Source organism: Passer domesticus, chromosome 4, assembly GCF_036417665.1.
Source record: "Passer domesticus isolate bPasDom1 chromosome 4, bPasDom1.hap1, whole genome shotgun sequence".
NCBI lineage: Eukaryota > Metazoa > Chordata > Aves > Passeriformes > Passeridae > Passer > Passer domesticus.
In genome coordinates this window covers 37,357,943-37,380,073 of record NC_087477.1, presented here as the reverse complement: position 1 = coordinate 37,380,073, position 22,131 = coordinate 37,357,943, and the positions used below count along the sequence as shown (strand labels likewise).

General features: G+C 41.5%; 1 protein-coding gene across 8 annotated transcripts in view; it reads left to right on the top strand.

The window, feature by feature from the left end:
• The window catches only part of LEF1 (lymphoid enhancer binding factor 1), a 69,859-nt gene extending 48,112 nt beyond the window's left edge, over window positions 1-21,747 (top strand). For 6 of the 8 annotated variants that reach the window (XM_064417177.1, XM_064417176.1, XM_064417178.1 and 3 more), the window contains 5 exons: window positions 1,278-1,400; window positions 2,102-2,264; window positions 3,814-3,921; window positions 7,511-7,559; window positions 20,641-21,747. In XM_064417177.1, the coding sequence (XP_064273247.1) occupies window positions 1,278-1,400; window positions 2,102-2,264; window positions 3,814-3,921; window positions 7,511-7,559; window positions 20,641-20,720 (523 nt within the window). In that variant the 3' untranslated portion in view covers window positions 20,721-21,747. Of the gene's footprint in view, window positions 1-1,277; window positions 1,401-2,101; window positions 2,265-3,813; window positions 3,922-7,510; window positions 7,560-8,219; window positions 8,261-20,640 lie in introns of all 8 variants that reach the window. The other 2 variants (XM_064417180.1, XM_064417182.1) reach the window with 1 other exon arrangement.
• The last annotated feature ends 384 nt before the right edge of the window (window positions 21,748-22,131 follow it).

Genomic DNA, 22,131 nt, shown 5'->3' with positions numbered 1-22,131 from the left:
CTAATTGAGACTTGGCCATGACACACTCCAGACCTCCTATGCTCTGCTTTCGCATTCTAAAGACAGCTTCTGCATCCTGTGCTTGGTGTACAAGAGGTTGCAATATACAATTCTTGGGGGGTTTTTTCTGTCATCTGTAGAAGAGACATCCTCCTGCACAGGGATTTAAGGCAGGCCATTGATAAGTGGTAGGTCCTCTTACCTCTTTGTGTGTGGGCTCCTTTGGATTATCACTGTCCCTCCACTTCTTTACAGGGGAATGATAAGCATGTGCCTGTCAGGGTGATTGGGAAGAAAACACATTCTTTCTCCATGATAAAATCACCTGATTTGGTTACAGGGCTTTGTGTTTCCTTTATTTTGATCACATGAAGGAAAAGGGCAGCAAGGAGACGAGGGAATGATGAGAGGCTGGATGGCATTCCTTAGCCTTCACACAGCAAAACTTTGGAGCATGAGCTTTTTGTGTTAACTGTACTTTCCACCAGTTTAAAATACAGCATGCAGGTTTCCTGCTGCACCCGAGCTTGCAATGCTCAGCACCTTCAAGATCTGTCTCAGCCATCCTTGAGAACTGCCTGGGTTAGTAGGGTGGGATTATTCAGTTAATGGTATTTTGGTTTTATTTTCCATTTTCCTTCTTGTACAAGTGAAAGGAAGCTTAAATTAGGACAAAAAATCTCTCCCTGCTCCCATCCTTCATCGAGGATGCTGGATTTTCAAAGTTTCTTTTAAGCATTCAAGGTAAGAATAGTGGGTTTAGATGAAATTATGTTAAAATCTTTTACCTTAAGTACCTTGAAAAGTAAAGAGAGCCATCAGGGACTTCTTGAAAATACTCTTCTTTTATTTTATTTGTTTCTGCATGGCAGTTTCCTCCTTTGCATTGGCTGGTGGTGGATATTTCAAGGATGTTTATATCTTGGTGTGGAAATACATTTTTTTGGTTAAGAAATGTGTATTTTTATTGCTAGACAGTGCAACAGTACAAATATTAAATGTTTCTTGTGTGCATTGCTAAAAATGTGTACCTGAAAAGTAGTAAAACAACTCCTCTACAACCAAAATGTTGACTCATTTGTTTGTTTGTTTGTTTTTCTTGAATAATTGGGCTACAATGAACAAATCTTAGGCAATTATTTCTGGTGTACTCTTTAAAAGATGTCTTCATTGCAAGCTCCATAGCATTTGTATTCTTGGAGTGTCCTGCTGCTGTCATACATGTTTGATGCCTGTCCTCAGTGGGGTTACAGATCTTGCCTTGTTTTCTCTTTTAGGTTTTCACATCACATGATTCCTGGTCCTCCAGGCCCTCACACAACTGGAATCCCTCACCCAGCTATTGTAACACCTCAAGTAAAACAAGAACATCTGCACAATGACAGTGAGCTCATGCATGTGTGAGTCTGCCTTTCTGCTCTAGCCCTCAATGAATAAATGTTTGAGAACTAATTCCTTGAAGAACAGTCAAGGATGCTTAAAAAAATGTGCCTTTCATGACTTCTTTGAATTTTAACTCTTCTGCTATAACTAAAACAGGGACTCTGGGATACTGTTTACTAAGAGTAATGAGAAGTCATTTTTCATTCCAGTCCAGCACTTTTAAGCTGTTGGCAACAGCCATCTTGATTCAGACATAATCATGAACCTGTGCACTTGTGACTGGTGCTTGAGCGTGAACTCATGTACTGCTGTTGGAAAAGTTCTTACCTGCAAAATTCACTAGTAAAAAGCAGTCTCATTGCTTAGTACTCAAAGGCAAAAGACCTAGGAAAGAAGGGGATGAGAAGACACTCTCCTGCCTGTGGCAATGCTCTTTTAGAGTACTATGGAGAGAGCCTTTCAGAACGAGAATTGAGACAATTTTGGAGCAGATTCACAGATTAAATGTTACTTGCTGGAGAATGTCAACCTGATGTCCTCCCTGCGTATTAAACTAAAAGATATGAAAGTGGATGGGACATGACCGCTGAAATTCTTATTCCTACTATTCAAGTGCTACTGTAACCACAAGTTAGTAATTTTCCATTGGATCTTTTTGTGTTGAAGGCAAATTAATGCTTTTTTTCCTTTTCCTTTCCCTTTCCCAACCACGTTTTAGGAAGCCTCAGCACGAACAGAGAAAAGAACAAGAGCCAAAAAGACCTCATATTAAGAAACCTCTGAATGCTTTTATGTTGTACATGAAAGAAATGAGAGCAAACGTTGTAGCAGAGTGTACTCTGAAAGAAAGTGCAGCTATCAACCAGATCCTTGGCAGAAGGGTATGTACAGCAGGGTTTGTGAGCGCTCACAGGTTTGTGTGCTGCTAATTTGTGTTTCCCTTTAGCTGGGTGTGAAGGCTTTCTGCTTGAGGTGATAACTGATGTGCAACTATCAAATTAGCTGTAGAAGATACAACATGTAACAAAAATAAAAGCAGTATCTTGATGATTTTTTTTTTCAGTATTAGCAACATCATCAAATTTGTGTTTGTTCCTCTCACATTGTGGTGTCAGCATCTCAGACATTAAATACCCTCAGTCACACATAGAAGGAGCATTCTAATCATGTTCTGGGTCCTCCTTTAGGATACTGTCCATCAGGGCAGGAAGGGGTCATTGAGAGATGAACTCTGGATGCCGCTGGAGAAGAAACTCAAAAGTGAATATAACATGGTCCAGTTGTAGTCATGCAGGTTGGGAGGGACTCACAGAGGTCATGTAGTCCAACATCTGCACAAAGGAGGTCCAGTTACATCAGGTTGCTCAGGAACCTTCCCAGCCAAGTTTTGAATGTCTTCTGAAGTTATCAGCTGTGGATTGATGATCCCAGTTCATGTAGCAGAGCCAGGCTCAGCACTGTATGCTTCTGTGGCATGGTAGCTGTGTTTTGTACTTTCCATGCTCACAAAAAACCCTATGCAGGCCAACTCAGTACAACCTTTGTGTTCTCTGCCAGTGTTGTTCTTCCAAGGGACAGCAGCAGAGGTAAATGCCCATTTTGCAACTGACTCCCAGAAATGAGGATAGGGGTGGCTTCTGTATCGATCGGAGTCTGAGTAGGGATTATTCAAATTCCCAGTGAATACCTCCTTTTGATCACTGACCAAGGCAGTATTGAGAGGCACTGTGAGACTGAGAGAATAAATTGAGAGAAATTTATTCCTTAAATTTCCTGAAACGAGGAAATTTATTCCTGCTTGGCTACAAAGGTCAACTCATATAACTTGTAAGATTGTAGTCCTGTGATTTCTTTATCTTTGAAACTTTTGCAGTTGTCATTTCCTTTTTCAATCAGAAAGCAGGTATCTTAAAGTTCAATACTTAGAAGATGATTTTGGAACAGGGTTGTTGGTGCACAGAAAGCCTTCTGTGTTGGCATTGAAAACTTGTGTTTAGGGGCTGCTTGAGACCAAGACAGCAGACCCTTCTGTCAAGGGGAGATTGCTGCCCATTAAAAGCAGCACAAACCCCCTCAGTTCTGTCAGGAGCTAAAGACTGATTTTGTTGCTGTTTTTTTTGTTGGGGTTTGCTTTTGTTTGTTTGTTGTTGGTTTTTTAAAGTAGTGTTGGGAGAGCACGGTTCTGTGAGCAGATTATTTGGTGAGCCCTGTTTCCATAAATAATTTTGTCTTGCTCAAGGCACTTGGCAGTTGCAGAGCTGACAAATGCCTGAAAGTCATTAATAAACACAGGTGCTTGTAATTGCTAATGAATTTCATTTTTGCAGTGGGGAAGGACTGAATCGAAGTCACTAAAACACTTGCTCAAGTCATCTGTTGCCTAGGTATAAGTTAGTTCCTAGTCTAAAGGTGTGTTTATTTTGTTTGCAGTGGCATGCTCTCTCCCGTGAAGAACAAGCAAAATATTATGAACTAGCTCGTAAAGAAAGGCAGCTACACATGCAGCTTTATCCAGGCTGGTCTGCAAGAGACAACTATGTAAGTCACTCACTTGAAGGTTCTTTTTTAAAATTCACTTTCTTTTTGTAATTTCTAAAATTACTATTGTTTCTTCTTTTCCTCTATAACTTGTGGAAAGTTCTGGATGAAGGGATGGTGAACATACATATAACATAAACCTTGTATTTGTTTTCACTTCAAGCACCCAGAAAACTTGGGGTTTTGTTGTTGTTGAGATGGTTCTTAAAAAATTCACAGTTTTTATGGGGAAAAAATAGTATGGAAAGATTTTCCTAAGACAATGGCCAGTACTGTCTGGAAGCTCATGTTGTACTGTACAACTGTGAATTTTCCATAATTTTCTATATGATCACTCATTATCCAGAAATCTTTCTTAGACCTGAGAAAAAAAGGGATGTCTTATTTTCAAGAGAACTGCAAGCCCAGGGGTCTCAATGCAGAGTGACCTTTAGCTGAAATTAATTCAGAATGGTCCATCTGTGCAGATCTTGTATAAGTAACCTTCATGGTAGAGACTGCTTTTATACATAGATATATAAATGTATATGTTAAGAAGTTTTCTTACAGTTACTCTTGTTTTATAATTAAATATTAAATAGCCTTCACTGTATGGTTACATTCTGGTGCCTACAATGAGCTGTTAGTGTAGCCAAATGTGATGGTATCAATCTCAAAAGCTGCAGTCCTGACAGACTGATCCTAACCTGAGATCTGAGCTCTTTTCTGTCCCTGCATTAGATAGGGATAGGAAATGTACATGCTATATCTTGCTCAGTTTTCCTTCTGCATTAGGGGGACAGTAGTTTTTCTCTACTTCAGTGATGTCTTTGGACATTAAGCATTGAGGTACCTAAACACAGTGTTAACAGAGACTGTAGAAACTGGCACAGAATGCATTGACACAGAAACTATGTGATTATCTCTGAAGCAAATGCCCTGGCCTTGCTGACATGCATGCCCAGTTCTGTAAGCACAGATACAACTGAAAGCCCTAGCAGCTTCTTTCTGTTCATTTTATATGGCAAATAAACTGTCCTGACAATACACAGGTAGGGCTTATTTCCAGTAGCCAGACCGTGTCAACAGAGCTGGCTTGAAGTATAGCTGGGAACAAACAGGGTCTTAGGGACAGACTCCCTGGAAACAAGGGGGTTTAGCTTGTCTCAAATTCACTTGCTGGAAAATCACACCACTTTGGAGTCTTGTCAGCTCGTGCTTACTGGACATCAGGCTTCAAGATGATCCTGTGATGTTTGGTCATGTTGGCTTTGAGAACCCTGTGTTCTGCCCCAGCCTGTGCCACACAGCACAAGCAGCGGACCTGCGGTTTCTTAAATGCCTTGACAGACATGTGGAGTGTGTGAGGTGGCACGTATGAGTTATCTCTTTGATGTGCTTCCAACCTACATCCTGTGTGGAAGTATAGCTCTGACATACTCCAGTCCTGTATGTTACAATGAAGAACTCTGCTAGCTTCCTCTTGCAGCCCTCCCCTCTGCCTCTCCAGGAATGCACACGTTCTGCAGTGGTGGTCAGACGGTGATCATAGGAGAGCACAGTTTATCACTGAAACCTTTTCAGATATATGGAATCTTTTTTTTTTCTCTTCAGTTTTCCTAACTTTAGCAGTCAAAAAGTGAAATTGTAATTATTTAGCACAGGTATTACTCCAGTATTTTGAAGGTTGGAAGTGACTTAGGGGTGGTTCTTCTGTTTCACAAAACAGTACAAGTAAAAAATGCGTAGTTTGGTTTTAGTTCTTCTACTTTGGTTTGCCTGGTTTTAGGAATTTTTGCCTGATTTTAGGAATTTGAAGAAAAAGTTAAACATTGTTATTCAACTGTTGAAAATATCTTTTTCATATGTTTTTATTACTGATACCCAAAGCAATCATGCAAAATTATGTGATAGACATGAGAAGCACACTGTTTTCACAAAATGAAGGTGTCTGTGTGTGCTGCAGTTGTCAGAAACTATCTTATTTGGGAATGCTGACAACTAGTTTTCAGCCCAGTCTTCTATTTGTTCACTTGTGTTATCTCATAGGTAGATCTCAGATCAGCTGTCAGTTTATGCTTTAGCACTTGATGTCAGCCTGACATACAGAATAAAAGAAATTTTCCTCCCATGACTTTTTCATGTTAACATCTGCACTAATGCACTTTCCTCTCTAAAAATGCATTGCCTTGGTGCCTAGGTGATAAAGCATATTGCTGGGAGCTCCCCAGAGCCCTTGAAATGTGTTTTCCAACTTCTAGTCTTGGTCCTGACTTTGGAATCTTGCTCACAAGGCATTGCCCAGCCCTGTTGCCAGCCTTGGGATAAATAAGGATAGGAGCTTGAGAGACAGGCAGGCCCAGACTGTCAGAACAGAGTGGAGGCTACTTAAGTTCATGTGCTGGGTCTTCATCACATCCTGTATTTGGAGTCCTTCCTTGCTGTCTATCAATCAGTGAGCACTGCAGGGGTTTGAGGTGGTTTCTCACATCACCTGCTGTCCTTCTCAGCACCTTGCAGAGCCAGCTTGTGGAAAGATGTGTCCCAGCACCTCAGCCCTTCCCCTCTGAGGCCAGTGTGTGTGTGGCATGCTCTGTGCTGGGACATGCAGCTGCCAGCCATGAGAGTGGTGAGGCCAGAGGATGGGCAGCAGGCTGCAGCCCTGCTCACAGAAGCTGCACCAGCCTTTGCCAGAGCTCATCTGTTGCAGCCTGTCTGGAGGCTTCTTTAAAATATAAATGGATGTGATTTTTTCTTTAAAACACACCCAAAAAGCTTTCACTGATTATAGAGGGCAATAAAGACAAGACACATGGAGGAATATCAGTGGTGGTTAGGGTGATGCAAGATGATTGAGGTTTAAAATTGTGGGTCTAAGCTGACCTTTTGTTTCAGTTGACAGATTGTGTAAAGCAGGAGCTGTGGCCATTTCCATAGATGGGGGTGCAGGAGGAGGCTGAGTGTGTAGGTTGGCAGGCTGTGGCCAGTGTGGTCTCTCAGAAAGACAGCTGGCAGGCATTCATTTGTGTTCTGCACTTCAGCCATATTAAGGGTGCTCTGCTGTTCAGTGTCTGCTGTTTGGTTATTGCAGAGCACGCTCTCTGGGCACAGCCACAAGCAGACTTGGCTTTTGTTCAGGTACCAGCATTATCAGAACAGTTCTAGTTGGCTGGTTTGCACCCTGGGGACAAGTTGTGGCTGTCCTAGGTACTTTCAACACCCTGTCTGCTCATACCATGTATGACAGTGTAAGTATCTGAATGTGTGAAGAGTTCCTGTAAGAGCCATAAATTATGATATCAACATATGTGTCATCAGATTATTGAGCATGAGAAGTCTTTTTGGTGCTTGCGGCTACCAGTGTTACTTGAAAAACTGCCAGAAATTGTAATTTCACATGGATATAAATATAGGTATTGCTGATGTGCATATTTCTCCACAGATGCTTTGTTACCATAGAACTCATTAAAAGTGGGATAGAAAAGCTATCCTGAAAATAATTGGGTTTTTTCCCTAACTTTTTCAGTGTCCAGATGACTTTTGCTGTGAGGTAAGTGACAAAAAAAAGTTCTGTGAATGTAATGGCATGATAAAATTTCCTATTTTTCAGGGGAAGAAAAAGAAGAGGAAGAGAGAAAAGTTGCAGGAATCAGCATCAGGTAGGCCATGACCACCTCTTACTTGCCATTCACCTCAGGTGTATTTTAGAAACCAGGGCTTGCGCTATTTAATTTTTACAAGCTTTTGTCTAACACTTGCTTCTGATGGATGTTTTAAGATATTTCCCTTGGAATCTAAGTTTGTGAACATGCACACAACCCGTGCCTGCTTTCCCTTACTCCTTCCTGAGCAGCAGTCCTGACAGCATCAACATCTTTGGCTGAACTTAAGCATTACTGCGATCACTGTCCTGCTTTATCTTTGCTTTTCTCCTCAATCTCTGTTGTGTCATCTTTAGACTTAACTATGTCTCAAATACTGTGTGATATTTTTGGACACTGGAAACTTTACACAGACCTTTTGTAGTAGCTGTATTTTGTCTCACTGTATTTTATGTTTCTTTGTACACTAACAGCTGCCTAGTAGGTTGGCTAAAAGCATCAGTGAGGTCTCCTCCTTGCCTTTAAAATATTTATAAAGAAACACCCTGTTTTCCCCAACAAAAAATGGCTGGTATAAGAACCATAAAAAAACCCAAACAACAGAACCAAAAAGCACACACAAAAAGAATTCCATGCAACACTGTGGCAAACAAACTTACTTGGAATGTGCAAAAACTCTGTAACAGAAATTTGTTAAAGGAAAACAATCTTCTACAGGTACAGGCCCCAGAATGACAGCTGCCTACATCTGAAGCATGGTAAGAACATCTCTAAAGCTTTCCTGCTGATAAAACTTAATTGTAAAATAAGCCTTATTATAAATTTTATGCAATAATATGAATTTAGCAAAAATTGCAGAACTACCATATCCCAAAGCTAATGTTACTTTGATTACTGATGGTTTTTATACCGGCTATCTATTAGGTGTTCACCATTTCACTGCTTAACCATAATATTTTCAAATTGATCATACCTCACTGACTCACTACAAGTCTGCCTGTGAACCAGGGATGGGTTTATTAAGTGGTGCAAGCCCTCCCAGACTGTCACAGCTCTTACGAGCAGGGTGGACGCTGGCTTTGAAGCATATTTTATGGCCTGACTTCAACAAGACTCTGGCTGGCTGGGTACACCTTTTAAAAACAATTTATTCACCTGTATACTAACAAAACACCTACTAAGGAAATGGGACTGTATTTCAGTTGTTTCAAGAATTTCTCCCACAGCTGTACAGTGGTATTTCATGTGTGGTGCAGGTTGGGGTTTTTTGTGGTTGTTGTATTTCCAGCATGTGTTTTCTTTCTTTATATCATATTACCTGCACTGAGGGTGGAATGACTAGTGATTACACATGTGCAATAACACCATCTAGTCAGCTTGTGAGTGCACATAGTGCCACAGTGAGATTCTAATTTCTCAGTGTCTGTGTTGGAAGGCTCTTTCTCTCAGTGTGATGTGTTTTCTAGTAGGAATGGCATTAATTTGAAATAATAGTAGCTTCTAAGCTACTAACCCATAATTGCACTTGGGAGATCCCCAAGAATTCCAGGAATCATGCAAATAAAATTACAACTTTTTAAAATCACCCATGCACGATATCAGAAATGGGCTCTGTCCTCTCTGCCTTGTTTGGCCATGGGTTCCCTGTGGCACTCAAGAGCAGTCAGCAAAGCAGGCTCCTGTTGGCCTTCTGCTCTGCTTGGACTTTCAGCCTGAGAAAGCCAACTTCACTTTCCTGTGTGCAGTGTGTCAGTCAGCATGATTCAAGCCTCTTCTGAAGTTATGCCATTATGCTGGTTAGTCTAAACTTGGTTAAGACAAGACTTTGTTGGTTTGTTGTTTTGTTTTTTGGTTTTTTTTTTTTTAAGCTGAAGTAAAGTGAAAAGGCAAAATGTATGCTCTTTTTTTCTTCCCAATAAGCAGAAGTTTTTCAGGCAAGCAGGCAGCCTTGCCCTTTGCAATGTGCCTGAGTCATGCTGATTTGAGATGTGGATTGCAGTGTTGGGGTTCTGTAGCCTATACAACAAATGTAGCTGTAAAATATTGTTACTTAGAACATTATACCTACTGAAAAATAAAGTGCTTTAACCTTGAGTTTTATAATTGATATTTCAGCTTAGTTGCCCAGGTCCATGACTGTTGTGAATATTTTTCACTTTGATCTTAACACAGTACCAGTAGGCAAAATACCCATAATTTTATCTGAACTCATGCAGAGTACTTGATTGGGATTGGAATACAACTAAGGCTCAAGTGACAGTGTAAAAACAGGGAATATTTGGTTTCTTGGATGCCTTACAGTCTTGCCTATGCTGACCTACTTTTTTTGGAGTTTCTCTTCATTTTCTGTATTACAGGTTGAACGTTCTGAGTGTGGGGTTTTTTCTCTCCCTTTGACCTTTACAGTCCTGTGTCCTCTTAGGCTTTGTAACAGTGTGGAAACTGTTGGCAAGATCTGTCTCTGTCTTCAGGCAATTTGCAGCACAGAGTCTGAGAACAGTAGTATGTTTTTCAGGGAAGGGGAAGTGTGCTGTTGACTTTGTATATGCCTGTGAAGGCAGCCTCACTAAGTGTTTCATGCTGAGTGAATGATCTGCACTGGAGATGTACAGATGTGCTCTTGCTGGAAGTAGATGCACAGAACGATTTAGGGAACCTGAATCAACCAGACTTCAAAGTAAACTTCTGAAGGTTAAGGCTCTTGCCCTCTGCAAGCCTAATCCAAAGAATGTTTTGCCCACAAGCATAATATCTTACCAGGCCCACAGCAGAGCTGTTGTAGTCTTTACAGGATGGAGATAATAAGTTTGGGAATAGCTTTCTTACTCGCATGGATGGTGTAAGGAAGAGGGAGAAGAAGGGTGGGAGGTCTGGGAAGGAGACAAGCTTCTGTTATCTGAGAAGAATCAGAAATGAGTAGGTGGCAAGACCAAAGAAAGAATCTCAAGATCAGCACAAAGGAGATCAGCCAGGGCTGTAATTACGGTGATGTAAGTGAGAAGGATGAAATGGTGGGAGGGTTGTATGGTGGGATGTTCAGAGGAAAGTAACGGAAGAGACATGCAAACAGACATGATTTAAGATACTGTGAAAGTTTTGGGTGTGGGGTTTTTGTTGGGCTTTTTTTTTTTGTCCATGAACATTCAGCAAGTAACTGATTTTTAAGGTGGACCTCTAATCCTGCTTTATGACTTGAACGTGATTAGAGTGGTAAAGTCAAGGTGGTAGCATTAAGTTGCCTCTTTTCCGAGAGTTGTACCACAGCAGGAGGCATCTTATGGCTTCACTGCTTAGGATTTAACTGAGTTCTGTGAACTCCAACCTACTGAATGGCCAATTTGTAAAGCACTTCAGAATGCTCTAGGAATACTGTGACCCTCTGCACCAGTCTTTGTATTATCCTGGGTTACTACAAGGTGTGTCCTTCAAGAGTTGTGGAACTATCCCAGGAAGGATTTTCTTTGCAGCTGACACAGCCCAACACAATGTTTGAAATAACTTTGATTTATTGAAGGAATAATTATTATTTATTATCTTCTTTTGAAATCAACCAAGAGTGGAATTTGACCTGATAATGCTAAAAATAAATTGAGGCGAGGCAAGGGAGGAAGGGGAAACTAGGAAAGCTAAGATAAAGGACAATGTAGAGATCACCCATTGAGCACCTTTCTGAAAGGTGGCTTTTTACTTTAAGCACAGCCTTCTAGGGGATTTGTAAATAGGACCAATTCTGTCCTGAAAGCGGAGATTTCTAATTTCCCATCAAGAGTGACTTTTGGAAGAAAAACAAAGGTGATTTTTAGTATCTCTTGAGTATTTTGAAATCAGTAAGGGAATAGAAGGGTACTAACAAAAATTCCCCTTTGTTCTGCAGCATGGAAATACTTAACTTCTTATGACTTGCTCTGTACAGAACTCTAAAAGGCATATCATTCAACATATGGCAGGATGCAATTGGGAAACTACATAATTTAACATTGTGTTTTGGCATATCTTCAAGGGCTAAAAAGAGTGATAGAGAAGCTTAATAGACATCTGAAAACCTGTGAGAAGTATATTTGTGGCTTGCAAAATTCCATGACAATTAGCATCTGCATTAGCAAAGCTTTCAAAACCAAGAAAACTTGACTAATACTGATTTGCAATCAAAAGTACTTAAAAGGATGAGATTAAGACCATTTAACTTTGAACAATTATTTATCTTAACATTTCAAACTTCCTACATGGAAATTGGAGCCAAATTTCAACACAGAAGTGATTTTTGGGCAGTAATTTATGACTGGATTATGTTTTCCCTATTACGTAAATATAAAAAGGAGTGAGGCTGTGAAAGCAGACTATAAAGTGGACCAGTCCACAGCCACAATAGTGTGGAAGTGTCTGATGACTGTGGTTGTGGTTGACCATGGGTTTCTGGCCGGCATCTGAGAAAGGAGATGCAAAGAGGATGTGGTACCTTCCTTTCTGAGGCATGTTTTCAAACCTGGGTTGTCCAGTGCTCTTGAAATTGCTGCTAGAGTAGTTCAAGTTGAAACAAATGCTCCACCCCTTCCCATAGTTCTTGACTGCTCAGAAGCTTTAAACAGAGCTTGGAGAACTTGCACAGAAGTTAGTCTCTGTGAGAATGTGTGTGGTGATGGTGGTGCAGAGATTTGTCCTGATTTGCTTTAAAAATTGTTTCCTGTGTGATCCATATTTCTCTATTCCCCATTTTGTCCATGAGTAGTGGCCTTCAGCACAGGCAAGAGGGACAGAATGAACAGAAGAAGATTTTCTGGATTGAAATATTTATATTATTTCAGATAAGCATAAAATTTCCATAGAAAATGAGTATCGCCCCCCATACAAAAAGATCATAGCCCTCAGACAGATCCTGGCTTGGATTGAAAGGGACCTTAAGATCATCTAGTTCCAATGGCCCCCACCACGGCCAGGGACACCTTCCACCTGACCAGGTTATTCAAAGCCTCATCAAATCTGGCCTTGAACACTTCCAGAGATGGCACAACTTCCCTGGGCACCACCACCCTCACATTAAAGAATTAATATCCCATCTAAACCTGTCCTCTGTCAGTTTAAAAACATCCCCCCTTGTCCTATCACTACATGCCACTGTAAGAAGTCCGTCTCCAGCTTTCCTGTAGGCCCCCTTTAGGAACTGGAAGACTGTTGTAAGGTTTCACTGGAGCTTTGTCCAGGCTGAACAAGCCCAACTCTCTTAGCCTGTCAGCAGAGGAGAGCTGCTCCAGCCCTCTGAGCATCTTTGTGGGCTCCTTTGGGATCAGTCCAACAGGTCCATGCTTTTACTCTTAGGGACCCCAGAGCTGGATGTAGCACTGCAGGCGGGTCTCACCAGAGCAGAGGGGCAGAATCTCCTCCCTTGCCCTATTGGCCAAGGTGCTTTGGATACAGCCCAGGATACAACTGATTTTCTGGGCTGTGAGTGCACATGGCTGGCTTTCTTTCACCAATACCCCCGAGTCTTTCTCCACAGGGCTGCTCCCAGTCCATTCTCCACCCAGTCTGTATTTGTCCTGACCCAGTTGCTGGACTTGGCACTTGTCAAACTTCAAGAGGTTTGCACAGAACACCTCTCTAGCCTGCCTGCACCCCTCTGGATAGCATTCTGTCCCTCCTGTTTGTCCTCTCCTGTAACTTAATTCTGACCTGACATTGATCTTGCTGAGGTGAAAGACAGAAGCCCTCCTTTCTTTTAGGTTCTCTGACATCAAGGAAAAGGTCAGAGGAGCAAACCTGAAGAGAATCCATGGGTTTGCTTTTCTGACCCTGCAGGTGGCAGGGACAGAGGGGCACTGACATCTGCTGGGAGAGGTGCAACAGAGCAGACCCAGGTCTCTGCTTCCCATTATCAGCCGGGAAGGGAAGGGAAGGGAAGGGAAGGGAAGGGAAGGGAAGGGAAGGGAAGGGAAGGGAAGGGAAGGGAAGGGAAGGGAAGGGAAGGGAAGGGAAGGGAAGGGAAGGGAAGGGAAGGGAAGGGAAGGGAAGGGAAGGGAAGGGAAGGGAAGGGAAGGGAAGGGAAGGGAAGGGCTATTTTCAGTGCAATCACTGTGGAAGGCATAAGTGAGGGTAGTAGCAAAGCATAGGTTTTACAAATTAAAGAACATCAGAACACTTTCAACTAGATAATGAGCATTGATATGGGATTGGAGAAATAAGAAAAAAATGTTAAGAATTTTGCAAGATGAATGCAACATGGTCAGTTATGAAGCTGATCTTCAGCTTTTCATATTTTAAATTGACACTGACAAATGGAAAAAATAGGTAATTCAGAAGGACAGTGTGTGTGTTTCTTTTGTTGGAAATACTCAAGTTGCAGAACCTACTGTGAAATTAGAGATGCTTAATGAAGTTTGAACTTAACCACATTTACAAGTGATTAAAAATCCCCTTATTGTTTCACTTCTGAGGTGTTAGCAGTAGGCGGCTTGGGCTAGAATGAAGGAGAGCAGTGGGACAACTATTGTTCTACCTCTTCCTGTGGGATAGGGTGGGGACAGGGAGTTGACTGCTGGTGCACCATTCTTCTCTGGATAAAAACGGTATATTTTGGTGGATTTAGTAAACTCACCACCAGACTGAGAAGTCTAAGGTCATGAGAAAAACTCGGTAGAAACAAACTGTTTCATAAATAAGATGTAAGGTTTTGAAATGTTGTTTCATTTCCAGTTGGAAACAAACTTCAGAATTTTAGTGTTTTTTCTCAGGTCTGCATTGCAGTTTCACCTTTTTTTGGTGTATTTACATGAAAAATTTCAAAATGAGTTTTTGATACTGTGTTCCTGGTGAGCTAGAAAGCAAGTTTTTATGGGACTGTCAAAGTCTTTCCCATTTGTTTCTGGATACTAAGCTTGGGTGAAGTCTGTCTTGTAATTTCAACAGAATTGTATTCAAATGCAGTTCTATCAAAGTTTAGCAAACCCTAGCATACCCTTGCACTGAGTTTTGCTTCCATTTGCCTCTGATTTTAGAGATTATGATTAAAGAGGTTTCCTGATATACATGAATGCAAACCTAGCCATCCTGAAGACAAGTTAACCAAAAGAACAGAACAAAACCTAAGAGCCTTAATCATGACATTGCAAAAGTCACTGCTAATAGATCAAACCTCCTCATACCAGTCAATTCCTTAGTCCTCTACTTTAAGAACTTTTTATGCAAGTCACCTTTTAAATCTCTGACCCTTTACCTGCTTGTTAAGACTGTACCATACAGACAGTTTTGAAAGCTTGTGGATTGGAAAGCTGTACAAGGAATGGCCAGCTGAAGGACCAGCATGGCCAGCTGAAGCACCACTGTCTGGCCCGTTAAAACATGAGCCTGGCAAGTCAGTGAGATGTTATGGGCTTTAGTGAGAGCTTTCAGGACAAGATGTTTCAGCTCCTCCTCCCAGGGATAGGAGCAGATGTTGAAAGCATTTGTACAGTGAGGGTATCACTGGCACTGGGGTGTAATGTGTGAGCAGGTTAGAGGCAACTGAGGAAAATGGTACCAGCGACCATTGCTGAAATGGTGTTCTTGCCACAGGCATCAGTGCAGTGGGATCAGGGCTTGAAGAGAGTTAAGTAGGCTTAAGTGAGCAGAGAGACATCATTTCTGAAGTCGCTTCCTCCTTGCAAAAGTTACAGGATATGTGTTCCCTCATTAATATTAAGTTGTATCAGAGTTAAACTCAGGAGTTATGAGAGCCTTCTATCTATCCTTCATCTCAGGGATACCCGAAATTGCACGTGGTAAAATATTATTGCCAAAATAACTACACAGAAGTGGTTTCTATGGTGTAAAGGCAAATGCACACACTAGATGGGACTACATTTTGATGAACAGTTGGTTTTCTTCACATATGTGGGTCTTTTGAGGTACACAGACTTCCTGTTGTGTATTTTGGACCAGTAGAGATTTTATGATGGGATGAGTTAATTGCATCAAAGTGAAGCTGGTATGTTTGAATTCTGTAGTGGTTTCTGTGTACTGTTGTCTTATGCTTGTAGTGTTGCTCTGTGGATGCCTGAGTGTAAAAGAGTTGATGGAAGCTCAAGAAGATATTCAGGTTACACCTGACATGCCTTTGGTTTCATGAAAGCAACTGTTTAAATTATTCCATGTATCAGAAGATTTAGCTGTTGAGATTGTCTTTCAAAGTACTGTAAATTCTAACCTATGTTTAATTGTGGCAGAAAAAAAGAGATCTACAAAGGAAACTGTACCCGTGTTATTTCTTTCTTCTGAATCTTCACTTACTGCTTTACCAATAACTCACGTTCTTCCCTGTTACAGCAGCGGAAAACTGAAGTAGCAGTTTCAGTGCTCCTAACTCTCAGTCTAGAAAACAAATAATTTAAAAAATAGTCTCCTGAATATTTATTATATGCCATAAAGATACAGAAAGGAGACAAGCCTGTTTCTTCCTCTTTCTGGCTTTAGGATACTGTTCCTCTTTAAGAAGCTGCTAGAGACAGCTGTCTAGAGGCAATCTGGTTTTTATTATAAACATGGAGCCTCTCTCCCCTCCCACACCCAACAGGAAAAACATGTCTTGGGTCTTCCAGTAAGATAATTTAAAAGATTCTAGCTAAGTGATAGAGCTTGTAGTTTTGTGCTGCCTACACTGGGGGCCTTTGATAAGAGCCACACCTGCTTGGCATCATTGCCGTCAGCTGCACAAAATGGGAACCCTAAAATACCTGGGCGTTTTCTGTGCTGAAACTAATCTGCTCTGGAAGAGGTCTCTGGCTTGGGAAGGCTGAGGGAGGAATATTCCTGTTGCTCACTTAATGCATCTAGCTGAGGTCAAACTATGAGGACAGAAGTTAGGACTCCAGGGTCCACCTGTAGTTAATGGAGAGGTATTTTCAGGGGCAGGTAATTCAGGGCATTTAAAACAGCAGTGAATAATTTGCTGTGATGTTCCATTCACAGTTAGCAGCAATGGACTGAGGTTAAAAGTAGCAAGGGGGATGGAGGGGTTAGACAGACCAAGAAAAACTTCATGCTAACATAGTTTCAACATGGCAGCATCTGTTACAGTTTTATGGTACAATTTTATGTCATTTCTTTGGACACAAAGGCAGCTTAAAAAGTTTCCTCTGCTGCCTGCTGGTATCCAGCTCTTACAGAGGGCTTTTTCCTGTCTCCCGTAGGTCTCTCCATCCATGTTTTGTAACAGCTTGTGGGACCCTGCAGCAAATTGGATTACTTAAATGACTGGGGTTTTGTTGGGAGGTGCTTTTTTTGTTTAGAAACAACCAGGGTTGTGGAGTGTTTGTTTGTGTTTGCCCTGAACATCTCAAGGATCTGGTTTGGGCTAAACCCACAAACCATGGCACAGCTGGGCAGGAAGAGGAGCAGACTGCAGCGCCGGCATCTATCTGCTTGCGCCTGAAACCCTTTCCAACTCTGCTGTTAAAGAAAATACAGAGGGACTTCACAAACGCCCTGAACCAGCCTGATAAATAATGACCTGCTTTTGCATAGCTGGGTTTCTGGATTATTCAATAAACCACGGCTGGCAGTAAGTTGAACATGTTCGTTTTGGACTTACAAAGAAAATTATAGTTTCAGCTTTTGGGTCCCTGAATTTGCAATGGTGTTTGAAGTACTGGATTAAAAGACAGGTTTGATATGAACTTTTTTCTTTAAAAAAAACCCCACATGTAACTGCCTGTTATATGTAGTTTTGTCTCTCAGAACTGTATCCAAACAATGTGATAGGGAAAGGTGTAGGAAAAAAAGTACCTTATTTAAAATGCTTAATATCCCTTGCCCTCTGTGAAGGGTCAGGTATCTCTTTTACTCAGTACTTATTCCTGTACTGACCCGGACATTCCTGACTTTCTTCAGTCACTTTCTCTGATTAGCATGACCTGGATGAAGCTGCATAATTCTCTCCCTTGTTCTAGAAAAGTTAAAAGACCAGAAGGGAAGAATAAGACCTTTGCGGACCCACCCTTCATCTAGCTCATTCTGAAACATGGGGAGGACTTCAGATCCCCTTGTCATCCCCTCAGCCACTGAGCCCAGGCTTGCTAGGAGAATCTAGTTTTACCGTAGCAATTCCTGAATTAGTTTTATCACTTTGATAGTAAAGCTTTTCTTTTTGCACTTCATTATTCTTGAATCATATGTCTCTTTCTTACTTGAGGTGTTGTTTTCTTTTTCTTTTCCCCCTTTCCTCCTGCAGTCAGATGTACACTGCAAATGGCACAGACAGTGCCTCCTATTGTGGCTCAGGCTCAAGACTTCACATATGTAAAATGTGACTTGCAGCACTTTCTTTGAAGCCTAACCACAGCCAGGGAGCTGTAATTGCAGTCTTTGATTTGTGCCGACTTCACTTGTGGATTGGGCTTTGCTAGGGCATGCCTCGCCTGGCGAGACTTCAGCTGCAGCCCCCCAGTGAAGCCTTAGATGTGGGAAGTCTTCAGTCTCCTTAGCACATGCCTGTGGTTTCTTGAAAAGAATCCTGATTTGACCTGTTTTATATCTGTAAGGCAACACCATCATCACTCGTATTTTTTAGGTATTATTTGGTTTATCAGCAGTAGAAGCTATTTCCAGCGTGTAGCCTTAATGTGCAGCAGGGGAAAGGCTGGGTTCTAGATGCTGTTTTCAGGATAGCTGCTCTATAATTTGCTGTACTGCTTGGAAATAAAAATACGTGGGGCTTCCCCTGTCCCCTTCCAGAATCACCGTGGTGTCTGCAGCCTCTCTAGAGGAGTTGGGCATAGTTAGAAGCTATGGAAAGGAGGCAGGGGCTGCAAAAGCTGCCTCTGGATTGAGAAAGAAGCAATGGCAATGGCTGTTGGAAAAAGCTGAGGGCCAGAGCAAGGCCACGGTCGTTATTTTAACCTCCTGACTTCAAAGACAGCTTGCTGGTAAGGGAAGGGGGGAGGAGGCAGGGAACCATCTCAACAGAAGAGCATTTCATTTCCTTCAGTGAAGTAGACATTCCTGGCTGCTAATGGGGAGTAGCTCTGAATCACAGCGCTTGTATCAGACTGCTGTGAACTACTGGCCTGGCGCCTCAAGGCCATTCCTCAACAGGAAGCTGAATGTTTTCATGTAAGACTGAGAGGAAAACCTTCCCAGGAAGAGCAACCTGGACCAAACCTTTGAAAATCTGGGATGAAAAGGCACAAAATAAATATAAAGCTGCAGGGTGCTCTCCCCAGTGTTGCTCTGCTGTTTGCTTGGCCTCTCTTTCGTGCTCCTTGGAAAGGTAGAGCCCTTCGTAGCTCTTTGATCCGCACGTGTTACGGAGCACTGCGCTACTTTATAAAAAATAAAAAAAAGGCAGGAAGCTCAGGAGGCTTTTTTTAGTTGGGACATGGGCTGGTTTTATGAGGAAATAGGAATTGAATTAGTCAATACAGACCACCTCTGTTGAAACTGCTGGTTTGCCAGTGGACTTTTAGCTGTGCTGTTTAAGAGGCCTCAGTGGCTTTAAATGTCCTTTTGTGGCTACCAGCAGCAGGTGTAAGTTATTCCTTATGTATCAGGGATGGCACTATGTGGGCAACAAGGAAGTCTCCATCAAATCTAAGCTACACAGAGCAGTTTGCTATCAATTAATGCTGGTCTTTTCTGCCTTAGTCTGCAGCTGAACTTAAGTGTCCTCGACTTTCCTTTCTGCTGTAACAACAGTCACATGGGTGACCTCTGATAATGAGTCAACTTGTTTAATAAGATTTTGGAACCTCAGCTTATGCTGATTAAAATCAAAGGGTGCAAAATCACTTTTAGAAGCTTTTTACCCTGGACTACATGAGGCAGTGTAACTCCTTACTCAGGAGCTGCCACACTACTCAGCCACTATGAGTGAAACACTTTGTGTGGAAATGGTTTACATGGAAGCTGCAGCGGATGGGAAGTGGGTGCTTAGTTCTAAATGGCCCTGGTTTAAATACTGCTGAAATGTAATGTAAAATTTGCTGATTAATTCAGATTGTGGCTCTTGCAGGCTTAAGCAGTCTACCTATCATGATTAGTATAAAAGAACTTTGACTTGTGGTTTAAACCATTTCTTCATAAACTTGTTCTGTCTTGCCTTGCGTGACTCAAGGTGCTGGCAGTGTATTTTTATGTGACTAAGCATTTTGTGTTTCTTCTGGTGAAAATTTGTTTATCTTCTCCAATGAACTGCATTCTTGTGCTAATTTTGATCACTCTCAAAAGCTTTGCTCATTGAACCTTCTATTTGTTAGGCAGTTGAGGTACATGGAGACCTAGAGGTTAATGTCGATATTTCTGAGATACCAGTAATCCCCAAACAGTTACTGGAGAGCATGTGTGGAAAAATGTCTGACGTTAGAGAGATTTTGGGTGGATACCCTGTTATAACCCACTTGTCTGGATCAGAATGGCAAGGGTTGCGTTGAGTTGGCAATTTCACAAATCAGCTGATGTAACCCAGAAACCTAGGCTGTTCCCCTCTGGATGAGCAATTCCTATTAGGCCTGTAGTGTGGGCCATTTGACATACTCGAAGAATATAAATCCTTCCAAGATCTAGTGAACTTTACTGCTAGGGAGGAGACCCATGGTTCTTACACAGCTGGAAGATGTTCCCTACCCCACTGAAGAGCAGAACAAATCCTCCCCAGTCATGAGGATGGATGGTAGAGCCAGTGTTCACACAAGCCTCATCCACCACATCCCTCTACCAAAATTGCTTGCAGAAGACATCATTTTTTCATGTCTGCAGGGAGCAGAGCTTGAGGCTCTGAAATAGAGGTTTAATTGACCTCAACCACTGCACTGCAGTATTAAAGCCTGAGGATATCTAATTTTGTAATGGTATCTGGGTCAAATGTTGTAGATAAATGAAATCCACTACTAAAGGGAAGAAATTCTGTAATATGCTGGATGTTTAAAATCCCACCTTTCTAGTTGGTATCTCTCTGCAATGCAAACTACTTTCCATAAATACTGTTGCAAACTTCAAGCAAAAGCAAGTAATAATAAATTCGGCATTTAACTTTGACATTGTACTGCATTCTACTAATAGAGCTGTAAGAGTTAACAGTGACCCATCACCAGCTTGTTTGAAGATTTTTTTTTTAAAGGCTTCAGATAGTCTTTATCACACACACTCTCTCTTTTTTCTCCTCCCTTCCCTGTAGGTGGGAAAAGAAATGCTTTCTCAACTTGCAAAGCAAAGGCGTCGACACCAGGACCCCTTCTGGAGATGGAAGCTTGTTAAACCCTAGGTGTGTCCTTCATCCACACAGACCACCCCCAAGGAGTCTGTCTAGGATGTCATTCACCCTGATGTCACTGCTAGAGACACTGAATCATAAAGACAATCACTGCCAAAATCCTTCACTATCACGAGGTCCAGCCCCGATATAAATAGAGCAAATGAGCTCCTGGGTCAGCAGAGCAGCTTTTGTCTTCACCTCTGCCTTGCACTCTTAAGCCCCCGTCTCATCTGTGTCCATATTGAGTCAGCAAACACAGTAGCATGGCTGTCTGTGCCTGCTTCAGCCAGCAGAATTACGTAGACCACAGCTGCCCCATACAGCACATCGAGGGATGGAATTTGCCTGGACCAGGATGACGCGCTCAACCTTCTTTTTATTTAATGGTGCGACAGGATCAATTTTGGTTTTAGCTTTTTTTAAGAAACTTGAATGCTTTTATATTTTAACTTTTAGTTTGTAATTTCTTTGGTGTATATTTTACTAGGTATGAGCTTAAACAAGTGTCAGAAATCTGAAATACTTTTTAAATAAAAGGAGTTTCTTTTTTTTTTCTGCCAGAGGAAAAATCTCTATGGAAAAAAGGTGGCTGTTTTGTTAAACTATTTGTAACAAATAGTGGCCTCTCAGTCTATATAATACAGTGTCCTATAGAACTAAATAAATGTAACAACAGTCAGCTGGTCAGTAGACATGTTAGTCTTGCATCATCTACTCTGTAAACATAAGCAATACATCCAGCAAATCTGACTGCAGTGAGTTCTCCTTCTCACCCATTCCCCTTCTCCTTGTAAAAAGCCCAGCACTTGAATTATTACTTCAATTGTTCTGTATTTGTATCTGTTTTTGTTAGCCTGTTAGTGGGATTTGATGCCAGTTGTTGAAATGAGCATTGATGTACCCATTTTTTAAAATAGTAAGGCACAGCCTTTGCCAAAAATACTGTCAACCAATTTTTTTTTGTCATTCCAGTTTGAGTTAATGTGCTGAGCATTTGTTTTTTAATAAAAGCTTTGTAATAAAATGAAAGTTAACTGTCTTTAAAATTGGCTTAAAAAAAAAAAAAAACAAAACCAAACCAAGAATGGGTTTTGCTAGAATCCCTCAAAGACAGAAGCAAACTCAGGAAGTCACAATCTCTTGTAAGGCTGAAGACTTTTTGCTCAGTCTTCTGTTGTAGGAAATACATTGTATCTGTTTGGTGTTTGCTCACCTGAAGTGATTTTGGAAAATGACTTTTTCTTTGAAAAGTGAAGTCTCAGTTCCATACCATGAATAAGGAATGGGGAGGGTCAACAGTCCCTTGTGCTGCTCAGTTAACTTTGGCTTAAGTGGAAGTATTAAGGATCCCTCCATCATCATTTTCCTAGCAAAATCTTAAGGAAGGAGCAGTGGTTTTAAGCTGATGATTAC